The sequence below is a fragment of the Myodes glareolus genome, chromosome 4, assembly GCF_982192425.1.
Source record: "Myodes glareolus chromosome 4, mMyoGla1.1, whole genome shotgun sequence".
Lineage (NCBI taxonomy): Eukaryota > Metazoa > Chordata > Mammalia > Rodentia > Cricetidae > Myodes > Myodes glareolus.
Window position 1 is genome coordinate 77,873,452 of NC_142029.1, and position 22,567 is coordinate 77,896,018.

General features: G+C 41.5%; 1 protein-coding gene across 12 annotated transcripts in view; it reads left to right on the forward strand.

The window, feature by feature from the left end:
- The window catches only part of Usp28 (ubiquitin specific peptidase 28), a 60,367-nt gene that overhangs the window by 27,145 nt on the left and 10,655 nt on the right, over positions 1-22,567 (forward strand). For 6 of the 12 annotated variants that reach the window (XM_087905621.1, XM_087905623.1, XM_087905624.1 and 3 more), the window contains 12 exons: positions 133-270; positions 1,522-1,595; positions 2,573-2,652; positions 7,263-7,411; positions 9,313-9,440; positions 10,750-10,845; positions 14,505-14,684; positions 16,480-16,700; positions 17,738-17,808; positions 18,879-19,107; positions 21,375-21,569; positions 22,295-22,434. In XM_087905621.1, coding sequence (XP_087761747.1) covers positions 133-270; positions 1,522-1,595; positions 2,573-2,652; positions 7,263-7,411; positions 9,313-9,440; positions 10,750-10,845; positions 14,505-14,684; positions 16,480-16,700; positions 17,738-17,808; positions 18,879-19,107; positions 21,375-21,569; positions 22,295-22,434 — 1,701 coding nt within the window. The remainder of the gene's footprint in view (positions 1-132; positions 271-1,521; positions 1,596-2,572; positions 2,653-7,262; positions 7,412-9,312; positions 9,441-10,749; positions 10,846-14,504; positions 14,685-16,479; positions 16,701-17,737; positions 17,809-18,878; positions 19,108-21,374; positions 21,570-22,294; positions 22,435-22,567) is intronic. The other 6 variants (XM_087905620.1, XM_087905627.1, XM_087905629.1 and 3 more) reach the window with 3 other exon arrangements.

The window sequence follows — 22,567 nt, forward strand, 5'->3', positions numbered from 1 at the left end:
CTATTTGCCAGGTTATTCTGACCGATTATAGAGCTTGGTAAATGTGAATTAGAGAATGGTTATTGATAACTTTTCTCTTTATCTGTTCAAACTTTCTAAATAAGATCTTATAAGTGACTGTGTTTTTTATAGGAAAAGAGAAATATCATGTTTATGCAAGAGCTTCAGTATTTATTTGCTCTACTGTTGGGATCAAATCGAAAATTTGTAGATCCTTCTGCAGCCCTGGATCTGCTGAAGGGAGCCTTCCGGTCATCAGAGGAGCAGCAGGTACTTGGGGGCTTTGTTTGTTCTCTTGTTTTATTTCAGGATTGAGAATATGAAATCACCTTTGTTAATGTGATACTGCTGTTTTCATTGTTATTGTGTGACAAGCTCTGAACAAAGCTGGACAGGATGCTGAGTACCTTCATTTACCCTTTATTTAACTCTCAGAAGGTGTAGTGAGAGAGAGTACATGCTATGTGTTTGTATGCATGAGTGAGAGGTAACACGGGGTTCTGGTAGTCCATGTGCACGAATGAGAATTATACAAGGTGCTTGTACTACCAAAGGAGGAAGACGTGATAGTAGACAGTGTAGCAGCCTCACCCGGCATGATAGCTCATGCCTTAAACCCCATACACAGGCATCAAAGGCAGGAGGAGATTACTGCACATTGGCAGCTAACTTGGTCTACACAGTGAACTCCAAGCCATCTAGGGCTACTTAGCAAGATGTCTCCAATAACCAAGAGGATTTAAAAAAAAAATAGAGTTAACAGAGGCTGTTGAAGCAGTAAGGAATTTGAAAAGTATTTCAGTGAGCCGTAGCAAAGGATAATTGAGAAAAGTCAAGTCCTTTATCTGGTGACCCAGGTAGAAATCTTAATTTGGTTTGGATTTTTAGACAGATCTCAATATTAAACCCAGGTGGACTTTGAACTTTGAACTTCTCATCCTACAGCCTCAGCCTCCTGAATGTGGGATTACAGGCTTGCAACATCATTCCAGGATAGAAATCCTCTTTTTCAAACCACCTAAATTCAGCAGCTTTTCTGAGCGATCTTTCCTTTCTCCGCCTGCCACTAAACTCAAAGCTGTTGCTGTTACACCAGCTTCTTTCTGCATACAGTGTTAAACCTGCTCTCCATTACAGAGCTAACCAGCATTGTCAAAACAGTTTGTAAAGTTGCCTTTCCCCATCAGTTCTTATAGAATTCTAGTGGACTCTAGTCTGTTCTTTGGACCTTTTTAAAAATGTCTAATTGGAGATGGTGTTTGTGTTTCTGTTGCACAGAGTTGTGGCCAGCTCTGCAGAGCTCCACTTCCTTCCTGGCCTAGCACAGTCAGATCTCATTAATGCCCTGCATTTTGTCTCTAGTTGCTGGCTCCCCTGTTCCTATGTCTATGCAAGTTTGGCTCCCAAAAAGGAGATTATGTCATAGGAGTAGAATCTTTAATTGTGGGCTTAAGGGCAAACCTTTGTTTCCCTGAGTACAGTATTGCATCTAACTTACTGCAATTTGTGCCTCTCTTATAGCAAGATGTGAGTGAATTCACACACAAGCTCCTGGATTGGCTGGAGGATGCGTTCCAGCTAGCTGTTAATGTTAAGTGAGTGTTGAGGGTTTGTCTGCACATCCTTCCGACTCACAGTTACCACTGAGAATTATGGTGGGGGAAGTCACTCTTCTCAAGTAGAAATTGGTGTTTGCCAAACCTCTTGGTGGCCACTGGGCTATTCCTCATTGTGTAGCCCTGTTTTAGCTTTCCCTTTAGAGAGCTAGATTGTCTCCTTAACCAGCAGCCTTTTTTTTTTCTCTTGTGAAAGAATAAGCCCCAACTAACTGCTTGGTTGTAAGGTGTGATTAAAAACTGGTAAATGAGTCCTAGATGTGGATGTGGTATATGATATGAAACCATTATATTTGATGTCACTCACCTGTGGCATCTGTTTAGCATTCATGGAGGATAGGGATCAATCACCCCAGCCAGGGCCACAAGGACATGCATGTATCATCCTATTGTGGCTGCCAGGAACCTGCTTTTCTAAGTAGGTTTAAATCTGAGGTTGGAAAGTAAAGTACCATGAGATAGTTTGTAACTGGGAACTTACAGAGTTAACTACAATGTTAAACAGGCTTTAGGAAAAGAAAATTTGCATTCTAATTCTGTTGTGCCACTGAGAAAACTTTATTTGTAAAACTCTTGGGGGGCGGTCCATTCTTACTGTTCTGCTATTCTCTACCTTGTATCTACATGTCAACAGACATAGGTATCTGTAACAAATGTGTACACACACATACATATGAATACACTTGTCACCGTGTGTGACTCCCTAACATCCTAAAGACTAATATTCCCGAGGTCAGGGTTCACACTTTGCATCTCCAGCACAATGCCGGGTATCTTCGTTTCAGTCAGTGTCTGTGCTGAACTAAGTCAGTCCTTGCTTCCTTAAATGCCATGTGGCAGTCTATGGTTAATGAAATGGATTACTGTTGGTTTTGAATGCACTTGGGTTTTTTTTTTTCTATCAGAATGTATTTGATCCAGCTGACACAGAATTGTCTATCTCTCTTTTAAAATAGCAGCAATCCCAGGAATAAGCCTGAAAATCCCATGGTGCAGCTGTTCTATGGTACTTTCCTGACAGAAGGGGTTCGAGAAGGTAAAGTCTGTCCTGTGTGTTGGTTCTTAGCTGTTATTGGTCCTCACTGCTGTGTACTTTCAGGCAGACATGGAAGCCTTAAAAGTCCAACAAATCCTGGACTGACACTGACTCTGGCTTTTCTCTCTGTGACTATGGACACATAGTCTGTGAGCTCCAGCATCCTTAGTCTCATCTGTACAGTGGGTACAGTCTTTGTCCTAGACTGTTATATTAAATTTTGTGACATCTGTGTTGATGGCAGGGATGCTACTTACTTTTTTCTGTTTTAGGATTTTGACTTAGTACAAATAGAATGATATCAAAACCTCTGTGAATTCAACAGCTTGTGAGCCCACAGACAGCTGTTCTCTGTATAGCCCCTATATGCTCTTCTCTCTCGTTTTATGCATTTTTAGTATTTGATGTTTTGGTGTCGTTTGTTAAGGGCACGTGAGGGTTTTTTGATTGTTGTTTTTTGTTTCTTGAGACAAAATCTCACACATCATGTAGGCTAGCCTAAAATTTGCATGTAGCCTAGGGTGAGACTTCAAATTCTCACCAGTCCTCCTGCATCAGCCTCCCATGTGATTACCAGCATGCATCACCGCTGGGGCTATTTTTTAAATGTATTGTTTGTGTTTATTTTTGGTACTGGGACTTGAACCCAGAATTCATGCTACATTCTTATTGCTATATCCATGGCTCTTGATAATATTAGAAATATAGCCTAGTACTCCATGGATTAGCATTACTCTGTTCTGGCTTATGGTTCTAGAGGATTAGCATCCATAATAGTGGGGACAGCATAGCAGCAGGAAGCTAAGAGATTATATCTTTAACTGCAAGTATGAAACAGCCAAAGCAAACTGGAAGCAGGGAAAAGGCTATGAACTCTTAGAGTCAACCTCTAGCGACATACTTCCTTTAACAAGGCTACCTCTTCAGTCTCCCCAAACAGCACTACTAACTGGAGACCAAGTGTCCAAATGCCTTAACCTGTGGGAGATATTTTTCATTCAAACTATATTCTGCTCCCTGGACCCCAAGGGCTCATTGCCATATCATAATGCAAAATGAATTTAGTCTAACTTCAAAAATCTTCTGTGGTCTTTCATAGTCTTCAACACTATTTAAAAGCCTAAGGTCTCTTCTTCTGACACTCAAAAGAATCTCTAATTGTAACCCCTTATAAAATCAAAGAATAGATTACATACTTTCAACATATAGTGGTACAGAATATATGTTCTCTTACCAAAAGGGAGGAATGGGGGCATAGTGAGAAAATACTGAATCAAAGCAAGACCAAAACTCATCAGGACAAATCCTAAATCTTATAGTTCAATGTCTGGTGTCTAGGACTTCAGCTTTATAGGGCTTTATGTCTCTCAAGTCAGCACCACTTGGACGACAGATATTGCCTAGTTCAGCTAATGGCTTGGGATGGATCCTTGCCTCCTTGAATCACCTTAGCAGCAGCTTTTGTTCTTGCTGCTTTCTGGGAGCTCTCTGTTACAAGTTGGAAGCTTGCTGGGCAAAGTTTTGCCTTCCCTTTGTTCTAGCACAGAGCAGGCCTCTCTTTAAAGGCTGGTGATCTAACAATTAAAGCCTTTCTCTCAGCATGTGCCTTGGCTATAACTCTCCAAACTATACATTTTGTTTTTCTTCTTACCCTGCTTGTTCTTTTTGACAGTAGATCTATGCAAGCATTAACAATAAGCATGCCATAAATTTAACATTTTGCAGTCTTGAAATTTCCTCTGCCAAAGAAATCATTCCATTACTTTTTAATTTTGCCGTGGGCAAGTTCCCAGAACAAGGGCAGAAGGCAGCCTAGATTCTATGCCAGAATATCACAGGAGGACCTCAAGGCATTGTTAGTCTTGGTTTCCTCTCAGGGTACTGCCAGTCCTGGCTTCCCTCTGAAGCCTCTCGAGCCAGGCCTCCATAGTCCTCATTGCTCTCCCTCAGCACTATTGTCTTCTAGGCTCCTACTAGAACAGTCCTTTAAGCTCTGCCTATAACATTCAACACTTTTTTTCTTCCATATTCCTCCGAAAAACAACAAGCCAACAAGTTGGCAACTCTCTGGTCCAAGTTCTACATTAGTTCTCCGTTGTGATAAAATACCATGAAAAAAAACAAATTATGGAGTTTAATTTTGGCTACTGTTCCACAAGGACCAGTGCCCATCATGGTGGGAAGGTGAGGCAGCAATCACCAGGCATGGTGAAGGAACAGGAAACTGAGAGATAATATTTTTAGCTGCAGGCTTGAAGCAGAAAAAGCAAACTGGGAATAAGGTGAGACTAAACTCCACAAGGCCACCTCCAGTGATGTGCTTCATTCATTAAGGTCTAAGCCTACAAATTGAATGGTGCACAAACTGGGAGGAAGTTTGAAATGTCAAATAGCTAGTTATTACTCAAATTCTCAGTTTATATATGTAATTTTAAAATGTCGGGCTGGAAAGGTGACTCAGAGATTAAGAGCACAGGCTCTGCTCTTCCAGAGGTCCTGAGTTCAGTTCCTGGCAATGACCATCTGTAATGAGACCAGGTGACCTCTTCTGTCAAACAGGCATGTATGCAGGCGGAACACTGTATGCTTAATAGATTAGTTAGTGAATAAATCAATCATCTGTTTGTTTTGTTTTTCGAGCCATGGTTTTTCTATAGTTCAGTTGTCCTGGAACTAACTTTTGTAGACCAGACTGGCCTTGAACTCACAGGATCCACTGTCTCTGCATCCCAAGTGCTGGAATTAAAGGCGTGTGTCACTACCACCCAACAATAAATAAATCTTAGAAAAATAAAAAGTCCTTGTCTTAGTTAAGGTTACAGTTGCTGTGAAAAGTGGAGAGGAAAGGGTTTATTTGGCATTACACTTCTTTGTTGGCTGTCCATCACTGAAGGAAGTCAGGACAGGAGCTCAAGCTGGGCTAAAACCTGGAGGCAGGAGTTGATGCAGAAACTGTGGAGGAATAGCTGCTTACTGGCTTGTTCCTCGTGGCTTGCTTAGCCTGCCTGTTTCTTGCTTGCTTGCTTGCTTGCTTTAGATTTATTTATTTGGGGGCTGTAGAGATGGCTCAGCAGTCAAGAGCACTGACTGCTTTTCCAGAGGACCCAGGTTCAGTTCCCAGCACCCACATGGCAGCTCATACCTGTCTTTAACTCCAGTTTCAGAGGACCCAACACCCATGGCAAAACACCAGTGCGCATAAAGTAAAATATCTTTTTAAAAAAGACTTATTTATTTTTATCTATGCGGTGCTCTATCTGCATGTAAACCTTGCACACCAGAAGAGGGCATCAGATCACATTATAGATGACTGTGAACAGCTATGGTTGCTGGGAATTAAAATCAGGACCTCTGGGAGAGATACCAGTGCTCTTAACTACTGAACCATCTCTCCAGCCCCTGCCTGCTTTCTTAGAGAACCTAGGACCACCAACCAGTATAAGGATGGCATCATCTGAAATGGGCTAAGCCCCTTTCCCTCATCAATCACTAATTAAGAAAATTTTGTACGGCTGGATCTTACAGAGACATTTCCTCAATTTAGGTTCCTTCCTTTCTGATAACTCTAGCTTGAGTCAAGTTGACATAAAACTAGCCAACACAGTCATACTTATTTTTTTGTGAGACTCCACTGATTGAGGAAGAACCCCAAGTCAACTTGATTCCTCCTGTGCCTACATAGGTTAGTAAATCCTCCCCTCCCTATTCCCCGTCCCCTGACACAAAGGAACAAAGACTGACTTGGAACTCTCTTAGCCTCTGTTTGTTTTAATCAATATTGAAATCCCCTCCCTCTGAGAATGCAACCCAGGACTAACTATATTGAGTCAGAGATACCCACTCAACTACATCTTCAGCCATCATGCGTGATTCATGTATGACTAGTTGGCATACATGAATCTGCGCTCCATTTCACCCTTTTTTATGTATTTTATGTATATGGGTGCTTTATCTGCATGTACATGGCATCAGACAATGACGAGCTGCTTGTGGATGCTGGGAAATGAACTCAGGACCTTTGGGAGATCAGTGAGTACTCTTAACCACTGAACCATCTCTCCAGATCCATCCACACCTACCCCCTTTTCTTTTGCTTGAAATATTTTGTGTTATGTTTCTTTGAGGCAGAGACTTGCTTTGTAGTTCAGGATGGCCTTGAAGCCTCAATACTCAGCCTTTCAATTGCCACTGTGTCCATATTGAAATACATTTTTATTAAGAAACTGATTTGTTTGTAATAATTCCCTAGTTCCCCCAGTCTGAAATTTGCCGCTTACATTCCCAGCTTACATACTTAACATTTGAAATCGTCTTCTTGTTTGTAAAGTGGTTGAATCTTCTGCAGTCTTATTCCAGTCCAGCCAAGACTCTCTTTAGGAGGGTCTTTGACTGGGGACGGGGGTACATTGGGTGGCTTTACTTTTTGCAGAATCAGTGGTTGCTCATTGTTGTTCATGCCTGGGTTGACTGGAGTTTACCGCCCTGGCTTAAGTTTTTTCTAACCAGTTTTCAGGAGATTGCTGAATTATAGAAGGTACTGTCTCAGTGGAGCCAAAGAAGTAGACTTGAAATGGTGTGGTGACGCTTTAATATTCCCCTTCTTTGCCTAGGAAAGCCCTTTTGTAACAACGAGACCTTCGGCCAGTATCCTCTCCAGGTAAACGGTTATCGCAACTTAGACGAATGCTTGGAAGGGGCCATGGTGGAAGGTGACATTGCGCTGCTTCCTTCCGATCATTCGGTGAAGTATGGACAAGAGGTAAGGTGTATATTTTTGCTTGTTCTGCCAGTGACAAAGCCACTAAAGTAGGACTGAACTTTTAGGCAAAGAGGTTCGAATTACAAGTTAGGTAATCCCACACTGAACGGAACTTGAATCTGTCTCTCACCAGTTGATGTGAATCAGTGAGTCTTCATGTTTTGATAAAGTTCTTTGCTAAAACTGAATTTGAGTTACTCATGTAAAGGTTTGTGCTGCTTCTGATATTTCAGTGTGATCAAGTTTCTCTCTTTCTGTTGAAGCCTACCTGTACCTGAGTAGGGAGAACGCAATGCCTCCATATTTTCGGAGGGTAAAAGTGATTAACTCCTATGGTATGCCATTTAGAATATTTTCCCTATTACAGTATTTATTGTTCTCAGTTGTAAATTCTGCTTTTGCTTTTACATTTTTAAAATATAATTTTTATTTATTTATATGGGATTCTTGTTTTTTGATGGGTTGGAAGTGGTTAACACATGGGTAACTAATACCCAGGTAGGATAGTTAATAATTCATTCAGTTAGGCAGGAAGTAGTAAACAGCATTGTAGCATAATTGTCAGTATTGCTTCATTTGGTTTACTCCCCTCTCTTATATTTTGAGGCAAAATTGTGGCCTGTGGAACTGTCCAACGCAATTACAGAAGGAGAATTTGGCTTGAACTAAAGTAGGGTTCGTGACACAGACTTGTGGAGGTGTGTTAGCTCTAGAAGGTGCTGGGATCTGGAGAGTTTTCTCCTCAGCTTCTCCAGGAAAGAATGGATTCTTGGCAGTTCCTAGCAAGAGCCGTAACATGTGTGCCAGTTGATACTTTCTCTTACGAGTGAATATTTACTACTTGTCCAGTATCCAAGGATGAAAATTCTGCAAAAATAAAACCTTAACAGAAGTCATTATGCTTAATTAGATTTAATCCTGAAGAGCCAGGCAAGGTGGTTTGTGCTTGTAATTCCTTCACTTATGAGACTGATTAATCAGGAGGATTGTTGCAAGTTCAAGACCAGCCTTGGCTGCTTAGTGAGTTCAAGATTACCCAAGCTACAGAGTGAGACTCTGTCTCAAGAATAAAGAAAGAAGTTGAAAGATTGAGTTGTGAGGTTTTCAGTCTATTCACCTGGTGCCAGCAGGGTCCATGGAGGGACTCCTGAACCCTGGTAGAAGGGTGCTTAAAGCCCCCTAGGAACCTCTGGCATGTGGGTGGACTGAGCGGCTTCCTCTGCTAGAGCAGTTTTCCTCGGCTGTGGTCAGTGTGTTGAAGTGAGTTCTTTTCATGTTAGGAAGCCAGTTGTTTGCTACTCTGAAACTCTGGGTACCATTGTAGGCTCACTTGACTGACTTTTTTCTCAGAGATCTGTATACTGGAGATCAGACTGTTTTCCTCAGAAATATGGGGAAATTACAACATTCTGAGACTATTCAAATTTCCCTTTTATACATAAGCAGGATTTAAACTGTAGTTAGTTGTAAATATATGATATATTTCAGTATTTGTTTTATTTAAATGATTATTGGATGTAGTTATCTCTTAATTATGTGCTGTAGTTTCCAGCTCTTTGGTTAGGCTGTCTGTTTCCTGTAAGATCTGAATGTCTTGAATACTGATGTTTATGGAATGATTTGTGTTGGTGCTTGGTCAGTTCTTCTATTCCACAGTGGTTATTTCTAAGGGTGATGGTTGAATGCAATACTGGTGACTAGGTAGTAAATTTGGAGGCCAAGGAATGTTTAACCATATTCTCCAAGTATGATTTTAAGTATTTAAGGTTAGTATGTGAGATAAAATGCTATATATTATTAATTAAATTACATATCAAAAGTTTGGTGAAGGATATTTTAAATATGGCTGTTATTTCCTGAAATTAATTTTCCCTTTTCCCATGTTTCTACCTTGGACATAGCGTTGGTTTACCAAACTACCTCCAGTGTTGACCTTTGAACTCTCCAGATTTGAGTTTAATCAATCTCTTGGGCAGCCAGAGAAAATTCATAATAAGCTGGAATTTCCTCAGATTATTTACATGGATAGGTGAGTCTTGGTTCAATTGACTTTGTAATGTTAATTGCAAAAGTAGAAATGACTGTGGGCTATGTGTTTCTGTATGGAGATCTCCTGGACACATCTGGATAATGTACACATTTAGACTCTATGAATCCGCGTTTAAGTTTGTATTTCTGAGAATCTCCTAGGGTAATGTGACTGAATAGCTAGGCATAAGTCTGGGCTCAAGACCAGCCTAGTTTACAGAAAGAGATTAAATGCTTATGCTACCACAGCCCAACTCAACTAAGTTTCTAATTATGTTTAGGTTTCTGTTTTACAACCAAATTGGGGAACATAACATCCTTTAGCTTTGACATAAAATGTCGCCATCACTCTCCAGCCACCATGTGGAAAATGGATTTTTTTTAAGCTTTTCTAATAAGGACCCACTTGTGGGTAGAGAGAGAGAAAGAAAGAGAATGAATACAAACCCATTATTAGCATGGAACAGATTGATCTCAGATCTCATCCCACACACCCTGGAACTTTAGGCATTTTTTATTGGTTTAGTATGAAAAAGAATCTGTGCACTGTTAGTGGTTTCAGCCTCAAAATTGTTTTGGCTTTTTTGCTCCTTCCATTTCCATAGAAATTTTACTGACTTGCCAGTTTCTGACAGCTAAGGGATTCTCATTGGTTGGATTGTGTTGCACATGTAAGTCAGTGGTGTCTTAATGGCGTGCAGCCCTTCAATATGTATGATTAAATTCATCATTAAGTAAATCATCTCTTTGATATTATGAGTTTTTGAAATTTTACTCTCTGTTCTCTCTGAGCAGCTGGAAATAAGGTTGGTTGTGTTGGTTATTAAAGTGACACCGTATCTTCTGGCTGTGCTAAAGCTCACTGATTCTGCTGTGATCCACAGCTGGAGAACAGCTCTGCTTCCTGTACTATTTCTGTACTTCTTCTCTTACCTTACTACACTGGCTTCACCTTTAGTAAAGCATTTAGTAACAGTGGTGAGAGTGGACATCCTTGCCTCATTGCTGACCTTGGAACTGGTACTGTAGCACTGGGTTTGATTAACAGTGTGTTAAGCTAGGTTTGGTGGCATATCACTGTAACTTAGCACTAGACCATGAAATACCAGAAATTGAAGGTCATCCTTAGCTACAGAAGGAGTTGGAGGTCAGTCTGAGCTATGAGATTCTGTCTCAAGCCAAAAACCAAAATAAAAACAATATATATTATTGGTTATTCTATAACTGCGTGTTTTGAGGAAGTCTTCTTCACTGAGATTTTGTCATTAGTATTTGCTAATATTTATATCCATGGCTTGTCGTTTGCTTAGGTACATGTACAAGAGCAAAGAGCTTATTCGAAGTAAGAGAGAGAGTGTTCGAAAGTTGAAGGAGGAAATAGAGGTTCTGCAACAAAAATTGGAAAGGTGAGTCTGTGGGCGTTTTTATGCTTAGCAACATAAAGCAAATAAAATAATAAGATCAGCGATTATGTTTATATTTAAAAGTTCAGAGCTAATAACTGGTGTTTCATAAATAGCCAAGACCTTCATTTTAAGTGTAAAGGAGTCTTCAAGGCCAGCTAATAAGATCTGTGGGTAGGTGGTCCTGAGGACTTCAGGGACTCAGGCCTACTGTGACTAGCAAGTAAGTGAGGGGAACCCCAGCTTTGCAATGTCTGTTCCTCCTGCTCTCTGACTGAACAGACTTGAGAGGCAGTTTTCTTGGTAGTCCAATCACTTGTCCTCATTGTTTTTGTTGTTGTTGGGGTTTTTATTTGTTTTATTTTTTGTTTGTTTTGTTTTTTGTTCTTTTGTTTTTGAGACAGAGTCTAAACTCAGAGAGAATGACTTTGAACTTTTGAGCCACCCAGATCTCCTTAGGCAAGGTCAGCTTGATTTCTTTGTCCTTTTTTTCCTTTATTGATTCTTTGCAGATTTCACATCATGCTTCCCAATCCCACTTATCTCAGTTTGATTTCTTCATAGTCTAGGTAGATCCATTGGTTTAACCTTTACAACGGAAATCCATACACTGTTGGTGGCTTCCCCTCCCCCACTTCATCTAGTCACAGCCTCCCTTCTACTACCATCCCATCTTACCCAACCCGCTACTGGGTCATTTATTTCTCCAAGGAACTCATGTTCCACCCAGATCCAAGATTAACATTTTTTTACTCTGTATGTGGGATATGGGGTGAGAGAGTGAGAGAAAAAGTAAGAATGAACTTACTTTTGTCTGTCAGACAACAGCTTGCAGAATCAATTCTCTCCTTCCACTATTATGTGGATTCTGGGCATCAAACTCAGGTCACCAGGCTTGCATGACAAGTGCCTTTATCTGCTGAGCCATGCCACTGGCCCGATTGTTTTAGAGAACTTAGACTCAACGAGACTGCGGGAATATTGTCCACAGTGTAATATTACTCTTGATTTTGGATTATAAGTCACCTTGTCTCAGAGAACAAACCAAGTATTCGCTATTTCTTCACTAAATAACTTTGGTAGGTATTGAAAGTAAGATTTCTTTTATATAGAATAGACAGACAATACTTTTGAAACCACTTTGCTGTTTTTTTCTCTGTGTTGAGACTTGAGCGCCTTGTGCACAGTAGGCAGATGCTCTGTCCTAGACTGATTCCCATCCCGTCTTTTGGTCTGATCCTATTTTTCAAAACAGGTGCTACCTTGTATGAAGTAGTAGTCTCTAAGATCTGGAACTTGGAAGTGATTCCCACAAATAAACACAAATCTCTTAGGTGATACACTTCTCTGGGATTTTATATAAGTATTCTATTAAAATGTAACAAGCCTGGGAAAGTTAGCTGGAAGCTGGTGCCTTATGCTCCTGTGCCGGGTTAGCAGTTCTGCTCTCTGTTGTAGATGGTGTAGAGTTTGATAAGCTTGTAATGGAAGAGCACATTGAAGTGCGCGCCAGTGATTGAATGTTAGGATTCTTCCACCCTGACAGGCTCGTGCTGTTCCTCCATTAGTGACCTGGAGGGGACAACAGTGGTTGGTAGCCAAGCCTCTGCCTTGCCTAAAGCAGCAGCCTTTGCTGTCCACCTCTGTCGTTTGTTTGATGCTGAGTTGCAGTGCCCTTTAGTTTTCACTCATGTTTTTATTTTATTCTCTTTTTCGTTGTTGTTAGTTTGGGTTTTTGAGACAACATATCACTATAGAAGCTTGAACTTGCTATGTGGACCAGGCTGGTCATAAAATCATAATGATTTGCCTGCCTCTGCCTCTCAAGTACTGGAATTACAGGTGCATGCAACCATACCCTGCTCATTTAACAATAATGCTGTTGTTGTTGTTGAGATGGGTCTCCTGTACCCCAGGGTGTCCTCAAACTGTGCAGCTGAAGAGGACCTTGATTTCCTGTCCTCCTGCCTACACCGTGTGAGTGCTGGGTTGAGCATTACCATGCTGTTTTGTATACTGCTATGAAGCAAACTAGGATTTCACAGATGCAAGGCAAGCAGACTACCCACAGCTGCAGCCCAAGCTCTAGGATTTTTATTTTGTGGTGTCCTTTTTGCTACAAAAATAGATGATTTTCTTAATTCCATGTTTAAATGCATTTCTTTCTACTGTATTTAGGGAAGAAAAATGATGAAGTGGCTGTTTTCTTTTGTAAGATGGAAATCTAGAATAATGAAGTTTCCTGTGTGAACCAGTTAGGTTGATTATCCTACCTTTAAATTCTACTTTAATGAACTAAATCTCCATAGTGAGTTTAAAGTAATGTGCTAGTAATGGCAGAATATGAGGTATTATTAAAGTAGTTTGTTTAGAGGCTGGAGAGATGATGGCTCAGGGGTCAACAGTGTGTGCTGTGCTTGTAAAAGAGCAGAGTTCAGTTCCTGGCACTCATGTCATTGTGACTCACAACCACCTATACTCAAGATCCAGGGAATCCAGTGCCCACTTCTGACTCTGAGCACCTGCACGCACGTGTGTGCACAAACACACACACACACATACACACGAAAATGAAATTAAAAATAAAACCTTAAGGAGCTGAAGAGATGGCTCAACAGTTAAGAACACTTGCTGCTCTTGCAAAGGATCCAAGTTCAGTTCCCCAAGATCCACATAGCAGTTCATAACTCCAGTTCTGGGGGTCCTACACCTTTTCATGGCCACCTAGGGCATTCATGTGTACAGGCATACATGCAAGCAGAATACTCACATACATAAAATAGAAATACATCTTTAAAAATAATTTTAAAGGGCTGGAGAGATGATTCAGTGGTTAAGAGCACTGGCTGCTCTTCCAAACGTCCTGAGTTCAATTCTCAGCAACCACATGGTGGCTCACAGCCATCGGTAATGAGACCTGGCGCCCCCTTCTGGCATGCGGGCACACATGGAAGGAATGCTGTACGCATAATAAATAAAATCTTAAAAAAAAACTTTAAATACTACTTTGCTATTTCAGTCATATATTTGAGACTATTATTTACTCTTCCTGAAGAAATCGCAAATAATTTATGCCTGGCCTATGCCGTCGATCACATTCATGAATAATAGGGTATGTGAAATGTCTCATTTCGATTTCTAGATTTCTCTCACTCAGTTATGAAGCTGTTGGCCTAAAAGGGCAAAGAAAATGCCCTTGAGTATTTTCTTTGCATCACCAGATGGTTTTCCAGTTGTAGTATGGAGCTCGTATGTTCCCTTAAGAAGAACTCAGCTCATGAGCAGAGCCTGACTGACAGCAGAGCAGGCGCTGTCTGGAACGGTCCCGTTTGGCAGCAGGTGTCAGACTTGTCACAGTTTTATTGTTAGAGCTTTTTTTTAACCTTATAGATCAAGCAACCAATTAGCTACTATATGTAGATTTTCTTGATGTAATAGTGAGATAACACTCTCACTAGGCTTCCCCAAACTTACTCTGTAACCTAGGTGGTTCTTAAACTCTGGCAATCCTTCTGCCTCAGCCTCCTGAGTGCTAGCTTTGTAAGTGGATATTCGCACCCCTGAGGCTTCCCATTGACTCTGCATGATAAGGTTTTTGGTAGCAGTTCTTAACCGTGCCCAGCAGACTTGGGCAGGAGTGTTCCAGTGTCTTTGCCTCTTAGGTATGTGAAGTACGGCTCCGGCCCAGCTCGGTTCCCACTCCCCGACATGTTGAAATACGTTATTGAATTTGCCAGTACAAAACCTGCCTCTGAAAACTGTCTGTCTGGAAGTGCTGAGCACATGACATTACCACCTCCTTCAGTGCACTGCCCGGTTTCTGACCTCACATCCAAGGAAAGGTAATGGAAGCAGACTTCTTAAATGCTTTGTATTGTTTTTCCATTCTTATTTGAACCATTTCCCATCTTTCTCAACTGCTGAGCTCTCATCCCAGATAGCTCAAGAGGTGAGCTTTGTCCTCAGGGAAGAGTTTTATCCCCACCCCCACTGACTGTGTCCTGAGTACTTGTCACTGTTCATTTCCTGGATCAGACTCTTCAGGACTGCTTTGCTCCGAGCTAACTGTCCCGGAACGCCTTTCTCAGAGCTCTGTTAGGCTGTGGTTTTCTAGGTTCTGTGCTTCATCTGTGGTAAAGGAAGCATGTCTTAAGTAAACAACAAGGAAAAAACCTACCCATGAGCAGAGTTACCCAAGGGAGGGACTGACTAGAATTCTCAGGACAAGCCTAGAGGAGATGGACTCATGAAGACAGGGAGGCCAAACCAGGATCTTCTGACTATGCTCATTCAGCCAGCAGTCTCTATAGCCTGAAAGTGCCAGCAGGTTCAGCATGTGTGTGCCTTGGTAATAAAAATACTAGGGCACATTTGTCCCCCACAGAGAAAAACTTAAGTTAAAAACCCAGTTGCTAGCCAGGAGGTGACAGCTTTAATCCCAGCACTTGGGAAGCAAAGGTAGGCAGCAGATCTATGAGTTTGTGGCCAGCCTGGTCTACATCGAGTTCCAGGACAGCCAGAGTCACACAGAGAATCCCTGTCTCAAAAACAACAAGAAAAAAAGAAAAAAAAAACAAACCTGAGTTGTTAAGGCTAGAGAGAATGCTCAGCCCTTAAGAATGCATACTGTTTTTGCAGAGGACCCTAGTTAACAGCACCCACATCAGGCAGCTTTACTTTGGTGATGTTAGTAGATAAATCTGCATTTATTTCTCTTTTCTTGCTATTGGGCCTGGCTTATACGGTGTAGGGAGTCAAATCCAGTGTCTTATGCGTGTTAGGCAAGCATTATGCCAGCTGAGCATAGTGCTTTTATGAGTTTTGTTGTTTCTTTGTTTTGAGAACAGGATCTTACTGCATAGCACTTACAGGTTTTAAACTTGAGCAGTGGTTCTCAGCCTGTGGGTTGCGACCCTTCTTGGGATCAAATGACCGTTTCTCAGGAGTTGCCAAAGGCCATTGGAAAACACAGATATTTACATTATGATTCATAACAATAGCAAAATTACACTTATGAAGTAGCAGTGAAAATAGTTTTATTGTTGTGGGTCAAACAACAAGAGGAATTGTATTAAAGGGTCTCAGCATCAGGAAGGTTGAGAACCACTGAGTTTGAGGTTTTCCTGCCCCCATTTCATTTCTTGGGTGCTGGGGTTATAGGCATGTTCCAACTTAGTTCTGTTAAATGCTACTGTTTTGCCATTGGTCCAATGGGGATAGCACTAATGTCAGCCTCATAACAAGCTGTGTTAAATGAGTTGGTTCATATAAGAAAAAGTTGCCTTTTCTATATGTAGATTTTAAATAAGACCTCACCACATAGCTCACGTTGGCCTTGCAATTGAGACCCTCCTGCCTCAGCCTCACCATTGCTAGAAATCACATCTTTGTCACTGCTTTCTTTGTAACTGTACCTTTTCATATAGTGGTTGGTTTTGTGAAGTGCTTTAGCTTAGGTAAAGTTGAATTTTCTTCCTTTTTGAGAAGGGCTCTCAACTATACCAGGGTGACCTCAATGTCACAGCAGTCCTATATTAGCCTCCCAGGGGATGAGGTTACAGGTTTCTGCCACCATGCCCAGCCCAACTTGCATTTTTAGGTATTACAAAATGAGTATCATCTTTTGTTTTCCTCTAGTTCAAGTCCAGAAAACTGTTCTCAGGATGCTGAAGGCACCTTTTCCTCTCCTGAAAATACTCTGCCCAGGTCTGATGTAATGAATGGACCGTTTACCTCCCCCAACTCTTCCCTGGGAATGCCTGCGTCCCCAGCTCCTCGGACAGTCACTGATGAGGAGATGAACTTTGTTAAAACCTGCCTTCAGAGGTGGCGGAGTGAAATTGAACAGGATATACAAGGTTGGTGCTCTGAAAACGTGTCAGCTACTCCCTGCCTTTCCTGTTTGTTTGACTGTTTGGAAGCTAGTCACCCTGGGTATTCATGCTGTCGTTGCCACTTGCGCAGTGTGGTCAGGCCTGGCGACTGTGACATTTGCATTTCTGCTTTGTGAGCTTGGTCCTGTGAAATTATCCCTATCAAATTCACTACCCCCCTGCCCAAATTTCTGGCAGTTCTAGAAGTTTTACAATTATGGGAACCTTTGGTGAAATCAAGCAGTGTATGTTCTTCCCCTTCTCTCCTCCTGCTCTTGTGCTGCCCCTTTGAGGTCTCAGAACTGATCTTGACTTCATATGCTCCTTCTAACTCTGAAATATTGGAATTAATAATCGATGTTGTTTAAGTGTGAAGTTTTTAATTGGTAGTAAAAGAGATAGTAACAGTGTTTTCCTCATAAGCAGGCGCTGTTCAATGAAAGTATGGTTTAATATCTTTCTTGCTTTTTTTAAAGATAAGGTCTCTCTTTATTGCTTAGGCTAGTCTCAAACTCATGATCCTACCTCTGCTTCCCCATTGTGGGGATAGTGCCCACAGCTATGAGCATCTTGACAAAATGATTGCTTCTTAAACAATAGTTGCCCATGCTCCACTCTTGATTTCTCTCCCTCCAAGGCTCTCAGACAGGAGGATAAGCATGTTCACTGCCACTGAGCCCAGGTTTCTCCTCTGATTGCTGTTGTACTTTTTCTCAACTCTTGCTTCAGTTCTTGCAACTTTTTCCTAAATTGAGACAATTTCTTTAGGAAATTTAAGTGCCAAACCTCAGTGTAATTCCATTGAACTAAAGGCCTTTATAACCTGGAGCACTTGCCCTTCAGCACCACATGCTACTTTGTGCTTCCTAGCTGGAAGTAGAGATCGTTAGGTTGGGGTGTGGACAAGCAGTGCCGTTGTTAGGATGGGGTGCGGACAAGCAGCGCAGTTTGGCTGCGTGTGGCCGTCGTGATTAGCAGGCCCAGCATACAGATGCAGTCACAGAGTTTTTCTTTCTTAACAGATTTAAAGGATTGCATCGCGAGTACCACCCAGGCTATCGAGCAGATGTACTGTGATCCTCTTCTTCATCAGGTAGAATTAAAAGTCATGGAAAGTAGGCTGATACTAATGGTAGACAATGTAACAACACAAGGAAGGAGCTCCCTAAGACAGAAATATATTGTTCTCTTACATCAAGTGGAAAGATTCAGAGCGTCTTCTATGTGCATTGACACCTAAAACATCCTCTTTTGGATTCTGCCATGTGGTGTTTTTCCATATAATGGAAAGATTTGCTGAGTGGCTGGAGAAATGGCTCGGTGATTAGGAGTGCATGCTGTTCTTGCAGAGGACCCAGGTTCAGTTCCCAAACCACCTATACCTGCCAATTCTAGGGAGATCCAACACCTCTGATCTCTATGGGCACCTGAATTCACATCTACATACCCACATGCATGCGCACACACATAATTTTTGTTTTTAAAAAAGACATCTTAAAAGCGGGTTTGCTATTAAATATTAATAAAAAAAATTCTTTGCAAATGATAACTGAAACAGTGCCATGGGGAAACCAATTAGAGACCAGTTCTCCATCTCCATAGTCCTCTGAGAAACCCGTGTAGCAATGTCCTGATGCTTCATTTCTCTAGGGATGGGAGACTCTGGAAGGAAACCAGTCCGAGCAGAAATCCTTACTGTCCACACTCATTTCATGGACACGGTAGTGCAGAGACACCTCTGTGACTGACCCATGGCACAATACCTCTGGAACACATCTCTGCTCCCAAGCAGGGCAGTAAGCATGGTTGTGGTGTGAAATAGGAATAGACCACGTAACTTGGCTTTCTCTCTTGTCTCTTGTGCTGTTTCAAAAAAAAAATCTGCACCTAAATGAAGGCATAGTAAGGTACTGAGCAGAACTTCAGGCTGAAATGAAACAGAAGGGTCTGTTTTAACACTCTCATTTTAAGAGTCCTGGGATTGTTGTATTTTCATCGATGTATCCTGAAATAGTAAAATGCTTAATGTGAACTCTCTCTATTATCTGTGTGTATATAGTCATTTCCCTTCTCCCTGGTAGTTGGGAATGTTTTGAGTTCTAGTAATGTAAATGTCATCATATATCTTTGCTTCGCCTGAGAACCTTCCTTTCTGTTTTGCAGGTGCCTTACCGTTTACATGCCGTTCTTGTTCACGAAGGACAAGCCAATGCTGGACACTACTGGGCTTACATCTACAACCAACCTCGGCAAATCTGGCTCAAATATAATGATATCTCTGTCACTGAGTCTTCCTGGGAGGAACTTGAAAGAGATTCTTATGGGGGTCTGAGAAATGTCAGTGCATATTGCTTGATGTATATCAATGACAAGCTACCCCACTTCAATGCAGGTAAAAATGTCTGAACAGAATCCAGAGTTGGGGGGAAATATAGTCCCTTGGAGAAGAACAGTCTCTTCCTTATTTTGAAAGCATTTAAACTACAATTTATTATTCTGTAAAATGTTTTTAAAGCATAAAAACTGTAAGAGAATAAAAAGAGAAAATAGGTTTACTTTTCTCTACTTCTGTCTTTGACAATCAGCCCCACTCCCCAGCAGGTCTACACTGTGATGTCTCTGTCATCAAGACATGTTCTGTGTGTTCATAGATTTTAGGGTCTACTTCCCTTCCCCATTTTTCCTCTCACGGAGGTATTTTTCTGTTCATTCTTGTCCACTTTTTACTAATTGAGAATTCAGCAAACTTTCTCATAACTAGAACTTCCTTAAGTGGGTGTGCTGACTTGGACCTGTAATCTTAACATCCAAGATGTAAGGAAGGGCTAAAGCAGAACATGTCTCAGAAAGTTAGAAAGCAACCACCCTATATTTATAGAGTAAAGCCGTAAGTAGTGGCTGGGGAATTACAGAGAGCTGTAGTAGCTCTTGGTTGCCTGTGAGTTCCTTGTTATACTGCCTACATTTCTGTTTTATGGAGTACATGGCAGGCTGGGAATTTAGATTTGTTTGTAGAATGCTTGCCTGGTATGCATGGAGCCCTGGGTTTGATTCTCAACATTCTGTAAACTCAGTGTGGTTGTGCGTGCTTGGATTTCTAGCACTCAGAGGTGGGACAGGATCAGGTGTTAAAGGGCAGCCTGGGCTATATAATACCTTGACTCAGAAGGACAAGTAGACTTTGACTTGTTCATGAAAAGGATCTGCTCTTCTGTTGTAGACTCTTTGTTGGTTTTGACTACGTAATTAGAATTTAATGTGCCCTTGATATTTTTGCCTTTTTTTAAAATTAAAGTTCTTAATGTTCTTGATTGTGCACCATTTACCCAATATTTCATCTTGATTTTTGATAGCACATAACTGTGTGGAATTTGAAGAAGTATAAGTACTTGGCTCTTGTTTTTTTCCCATTTCTATTTTTCTTACTGAGACAGAGTCTCACTATAGAGTATCTGCCTGCCTATGCCTCCAAAGTGCACTCAGATCAATACCTTGATTGAAATTCTTACTCAACTGTATTAAAATAGGTGAACATTCTTTTGTCTTTCTGAGATAGTATATCATCTAGCCTATTCTGCCTCCCTGGCTCCTAGGCCTCCTGCTTTCCCTCTCTGTTGCTGTACTGAGATTGTAGCTGGGTGCCACCATGCCCTGCTAGGACATTCTCATCAGTCTTAGATTGATACAACTTTTACTTTAAATTTTCTTTTCTTTTTTTTAAAAAATATTTATTTATTTATTTATTATGTATACAATATTCTGTGTGTATGCCTGCAGGCAGAAGAGGGCACCAGACCCCCTTACAGATGGTGGTGAGCCACCATGTGGTTGCTGGGAATTGAACTCAGGACCTTTGGAAGAGCAGGCAATGCTCTTAATCACTGAGCCATCTCTCCAGCCCTTCTTCTTTTTTTTTTTTAAGGCTAAAAAAGTATTTCTGTGCATGTGCTTGTGCTTATGTGCATTTGTGCGTGCAGGTACCTACAGCAGCCAAAAGGTGTAGGATACCCTGGAGCTGGAGTTACATGTAGTTATGAACCATCCTACATGGATGCTGAGAACTGAACTTGGTTCTTCCTCAAGATCAGCATACACTGTGAACCACTGAACCGTCTCTCCAATCCCCTAGCTTAAGATTCTGTCACATGTATTGATGTTTACATTTTAAAGAAACACTGACTTCATCCAGTGACTATGATTAAATCATTTTTCTGTCATGTATTCATTCATTCACTCATCCAATAGATAGTGACTTTAAGAGTTTATTTTTATTTTATGCTGATGAATATTTGACTGCATGTATGTATGTGTACAATGTTCATTTCTGATGCCTGCAGTGGCCAGAAGAGGATGTCAGATCTCCTGGAACTAGAGGTATGGATGGCTATGAGCTACCACGTAGGTACTGGGAACCAGACCTGGGTCCTGTGCAGGAGCAGCCAGTACTGTTAGCTGCTGGTGCTTCCTGGCACAGTTCCTGATACGTCATCAGAGTTTCTGATAGAATTGCATATGTATAAGTATACATGTCTGTATACGGTCCATGTAGGGACAAGAGAAAAGATGAAATGTGCTGCGCTTCCTTCTTGGAAGGTCTGTCTGATTTATTTTTGGTTTACCTTTTTCTTGATGGCTCTCCATTTTAACTGCTTTCCTCAGAGGCAGCTCCTAACGAGTCTGATCAAATGGCGGGAGAAGTGGAAGCCCTGTCTGTGGAACTCAGGCAGTACATTCAGGAAGATAACTGGAGGTTTGAGCAAGAGGTGGAAGAATGGGAAGAAGAGCAGTCCTGTAAGATCCCACAAATGGAGTCCTCCCCAAACTCCTCATCACAGGATTTCTCCACATCTCAAGGTATCCAATGAAGGCGCTATGCCGGGTCTAGTCAGGTCTTGCTGCACTCTGCAGCCACCCCCAGGTACTCGGGGGCATGGTGATGCCTCTCTTCACTGTGGGTTTCTGTTTTTCAATTTCTCGTTTTTCCTTAATGGAATGGGTGGGAGAACATACACAGTGGTTCAGGAGGATGATGTGTGGAAGCCAGCTCTCTCCTCCTACCATAGTTCGCAGGGTCAAACGCAGGTCAGCAGGCTTGGCAACAAGCACCTTTACCCACTGCACCATTTCTGCCCCAACAGTGGGTTTCATTTATAGTTGCTATCACACAATATGATAGAATCATTGTACCTTTAGAAGGTGCTTTCTGATGAGCAGAAATAATGCAAGAAAGGCGTATCCCCTAAGTTGTAAGAGAAATTATGACAAGATTAAAAGGTGGACTTCATGAAAACTCTTCTCCATAGGATATCTTCCTAAGAAATGGTTGATAGAAGGAAAAATTTGTAGTGTGCAAAAATAGGAAAAACCGAGCACAGTAATTTTAATAGACCTTCAAGGGTCCTTGATATGCAATAGCTGTTGCTTGTCAAAATTTCTAAGGATGTTTACATGGGCTTTGAAAAAGGTGTGCCAGGACTGTATATTTAACTGTGTGTTCGTCCTGCATGCCTATTTTCAGAGTGTTGAGAACCTTTTTCATCAGCTATGACACCTATTTGACTTTCTTTTTGTTTGGTCAGAGTCTTCAGCAGCCTCCTCTCATGGCGTTCGATGCTTGTCCTCTGAACATGCTGTGATTGCAAAGGAGCAGACTGCCCAAGCTATTGCAAACACAGCCCATGCCTATGAGAAGAGCGGCGTAGAAGCAGCCTTGAGTGAGGTAAGACTGTAGGGTGAGACAATGAGTGGCCCTCCTGTAGGAGGGTCTGACTTCTAACACCAACTGCCAGCTGTCTGTCGTTTTTATTGTTCATGTGTCTGTTGAATTTAACCACCCCTCTTTATTTCTTCCT